This window comes from Symphodus melops (assembly GCF_947650265.1).
Source record: "Symphodus melops genome assembly, chromosome: 7".
Taxonomy (NCBI): domain Eukaryota; kingdom Metazoa; phylum Chordata; class Actinopteri; order Labriformes; family Labridae; genus Symphodus; species Symphodus melops.
The window spans coordinates 13,073,069-13,077,121 of NC_136697.1; the positions used below are offsets into that span (position 1 = coordinate 13,073,069).

Below are 4,053 nucleotides of genomic sequence, written 5' to 3' on the forward strand. Positions count from 1 at the left end.
TCTCTCTCAAAAAAAACCACACAAATAGGTTGGAGGAAAACAGACAATGAGGGAAAAGGCAAGCAAACGCAGAGAAATCCAGTCTTTCTTCTTTCTCTAATTTGATTTCTGGACTGAGCAAAAAGAGGGGGAAGAGGAGCACACATCCCTTCCACCCCCACCTCTCAAACACACACACACACACACACACACACACGCACACACCAAGGAAAAAGCAGCACACAGGGCTAGGCCGCAAGTCATTAGTTCTTGGTGGACAAGCACTGACAAAAGGCTGGAGGGAGAAGACTGCATGAGGGAAACCTCAACAGGAACTATGGTGGGCTGAGCGGACGAGACAGACAGGTTTTTTTTTTTTTTCAAAGCTATTCTTGTGTTTGTTTTAAACACAGAGATCAGAGATCATTCCCTTGTTTTGTTTTCCTTCATGGGAGTGCAGGCATTCTTACGTCGCCGCTTCCCCCATGACCATGAGAGAGTGATGTTGTCGTTTCGAGAACATTAGGAATTTCTTCATCGTGGGTCAAAATGCTGCTGCTGAGAGGATTACAGCATGATACTAGAGCTGTGTTTGCAGCCTGGCAAGATCTAGACTGAGAAAAGGATTTATTTATCTCCCAGTGAGGGGCAGCCACGGACGCACAGAGGTAAGCTTGACATCATTTCTAGTTGTATTTAGCCAGAGTAGCAGGAATAAGTGGTGTGTGCAGATAAATCTGTGTGAGGGCTGCTTTAAGAGGGCTGGTCAAAGCCTCTCCAGGCATGTGCTATGGAGAGCTACACTGAGGTCCTTTTTCAGCCATTACCGTTGCTACAGAGACCGAGCAGGGAGTGTATGTGTGTGTGTGTGAGAAAGGGAGAGAGAAAGGGTAAAAAGGGGACATAGAGACGGATTTTCCTACGTTATCTGCTAATGTGTGAGAGATTGTGCAGCACACGGTTGACTCATTGTTTCCTGTGTGAAGGTGCCTCGGCTGAAGCGTGACAGCGATCGACTGGGCAGCTCGAGCAGGACTGGCTTCAACCATTTCTCAGGGACTTCCGGAAAAAAAAGGACAAAACAAAACGCAGGATTCGGATATTTAATAGGAAGAAAACAGTGGTACCGAAACCAACGGGGATGCAAAACTTAAAGTTGTCACACTGAGACTGTTTCCAGGTCATAGTGGAGTAGGAGGAGACATAACTGTTGTTTTTTTTTTTTTTTTTTTTGCTTGACACCCTCATCTTCAAAGCTAAAGTCTATTCTTCTGTCATTGATATCGGCTTTTTAAACCCGATGACGTTTTGTTTATTTTGCAGTTCAACTATTAAATACTCTTTTATGCGTTAATGAGAGTGCAAACAAGCAGAACATATTGATCCTCCGGCGGTAAAGAGGAAACAACAAGCTGGACTTTTGATGTTTGTGTTACCTTGACAGCAACCAGAAATCTTGGCTGCCTGTCCCATTTTCTTCCTCGGTGGTTCGGTAACCAAGCGATGGCCATGGTGAGTGGGGGCTGGGGAGATCCCAATGGGGGCACGAACGGGTTGGGGGACAAGAGCTACCTTCGGGGCGAGGAGGAGGACGGTTCCCCTCAGGCTGGAGGGAGCGACATGGAGGCCGGGGACGACGACAAGGCCTGCGTGGTGGACTGCGTGGTCTGCGGGGACAAGTCCAGCGGGAAACACTACGGCGTGTTCACGTGCGAGGGCTGCAAGAGCTTCTTCAAGAGGAGCGTCAGACGAAACCTCAGCTACACGTGCAGGTGAGAGAAAGGGCTGTTCTGGGTCAAATGAATAAGTGAGCTACTTGAAACCGAATACCTAACACGCCAGCAAGTGATTGATACACAATGTAAGACCATTTAGTCTTAAGATGCGTTGTCGATTAAATGTTGAAGGATTTTATCTATCTATCTATCTATCTATCTATCTATCTATCTATCTATCTATCTATCTATCTATCTATCTATCTATCTATCTATCTATCTATCTATCTATCTATCTATCTATCTATCTATCTATCTATCTATCGCTAGGTGTTTCATGAAAGACCTCAGTATGAGGTAATTTAATTCAATAAGTTCGTGGCTGTATTAGTTAACTCATAGTTGTAAAGTAAATAAAAAAAGAAACATCTGCTGCCAACTATAGATAGATAGATAGATAGATGTATATGACTAAGAGTAAACAAATTACAAATTAAACCTGTGCAATAAAAATAGACTCATATTGATATAAAGAAGTGTACATAACCTGTGCAAGAAAGAAAATATGTGCGAGAAAAAGAGACCTCTAAACGAAGGAACCTCAGAACAGTTGTAATTGTGCATGACAATTGAAGAATCTCACAAATACATAAATACACCTCACAACAATGATTAAATATACTGGTATTGTGGTGTCAGTATTATAGAACTGAAAAACTCTGTCAATTATGTCAAGAAAAATATGAACCACTAACAATTTAGAGTTACTGAAGTACAGATCAGTGTTTTATTTTACTTTCTAAATGTCATAATCAAAATGTCCTCCCACTTGTGTGATAAACTTTATGTTTTGGCCAGATTTCTAAAAAAATCAAGTCGAATGTTTCCTTCAGTCTTTGGGAAATCGTGATGTTCATTTTACATGTGCTGTTTCTCTTTCACATTTTATCATTAAACTAGTAATTCAAAAAGAAAGTGGCAGATGAATCAATGATGAAAATTGTTCCTCCCAGCCCCACTTTGTTATAATGTTGTTTGTGTGTCATAAATAGGCGGTGTAGGATTTTTTTGCAGTCTTGAAATAACACCTGCATCTGATTGTTGAAGAGAAACGAGATGTAACTTGTCATAAGTTAAATGTCAGATTTTAACAGAACATTCTGGAAGAAGTTTAAGCTTTAAGTCAAATGTTTTGTCTGACCAAATCCTAAATGTTTCCAATTCATAGATAAATGTGATGAAGAAAAGCTGGAACTTCTTTTTAATTAGATATTGATTGCAGACAATCATGACTGGAGCACTGTAAACGTTCATGTCATTGTCATGCTCTAAATACTTCTATAATCAGTGAAAACATCTTTGTATTATGCACATTAAAATGTTGATGAACACAAGATTACAGCTTTGCCTCACTGCATGAGCAGCTTTACTTTTTCATTTAACACGCAGGTCATATTTCACACCAACACTTTAGTGTAATATATGTGGTGTAAAATGAAACTGCTCTTGCATGGTCTAGACTAACACTTTTAGAGATTGTATTTTGATGCAACATTCCTGTAAAACAGGGATATATAACTGAAATGTAAAAGAAATGAGCCTTTTAGCTAGGATGATCAGTGGAAAAAAACTGCCTTAAAAAAAGAAATAGAGCACCTACAATAAATCACACTGAATTCATTTATTGCAATATCATTATTCTTTGGAAAAGTTGTTAAAAATGTGAAGAAGGCTGGTACAATGCACACCTTAAGCTCCATTTTAATTACTTTGTTCTGTCCTCAGGTCAAACAGAGAGTGTCAGATCGACCAGCACCACAGGAACCAGTGCCAGTACTGTCGACTAAAGAAGTGTTTCCGTGTTGGCATGCGCAAAGAAGGTATCTGTCTGCACTGATGCATATATAAACTCCGAACCCCTTGAAAAGACGGAACATGCTATGAATGCACATTTCCAATATTGGAAATAATGCAATTGGATTTATATAGAAAAGGACAATTATTGATATTTCATTCAGTGAGGAGCCCCAGAAAGTCTTTTCATTCCTTCTATCAGCTATTCAAAGAAAAGAACAGAATCAATCACAGTCAAATTTGCGTTTGTCATTATCTTGCCTTTTCGGCTCCATGAGCTCCTCAGTGCAGAGAAAATGTGGCACATGGCTGTGTGGGTCATATCACGGCTAAGCGAACCATGCATGTCAGCTCAATGCCATGTACTAAGTGGCTTAATCTAGTGCCTGTGTTAGAGTTACTGAGTAGGATCCAGTGCTAAGACACCTGTGTCCCAGTCACAGCCTTAAGCCTCTGGTTGATGCTGCAGAAGCCCCTCGACATGTTGGCTCGATCAGGCAGAATC

At 40.7% G+C, this 4,053-nt stretch overlaps 1 protein-coding gene across 1 annotated transcript in view; it reads left to right on the top strand.

Annotated features, from left to right (window-relative positions):
* The first annotated feature begins 697 nt into the window (after positions 1 to 697).
* LOC306827198 (nuclear receptor subfamily 2 group F member 6-like) overlaps positions 698 to 4,053 on the top strand; it is a 6,940-nt gene continuing 3,584 nt past the window's right edge. The window contains exons 1-2 of the mRNA XM_079348868.1: positions 698 to 1,751; positions 3,480 to 3,588. Of these exons, the coding sequence (XP_079204994.1) occupies positions 1,483 to 1,751; positions 3,480 to 3,588 (378 nt within the window). The 5' untranslated portion in view covers positions 698 to 1,482. The remainder of the gene's footprint in view (positions 1,752 to 3,479; positions 3,589 to 4,053) is intronic.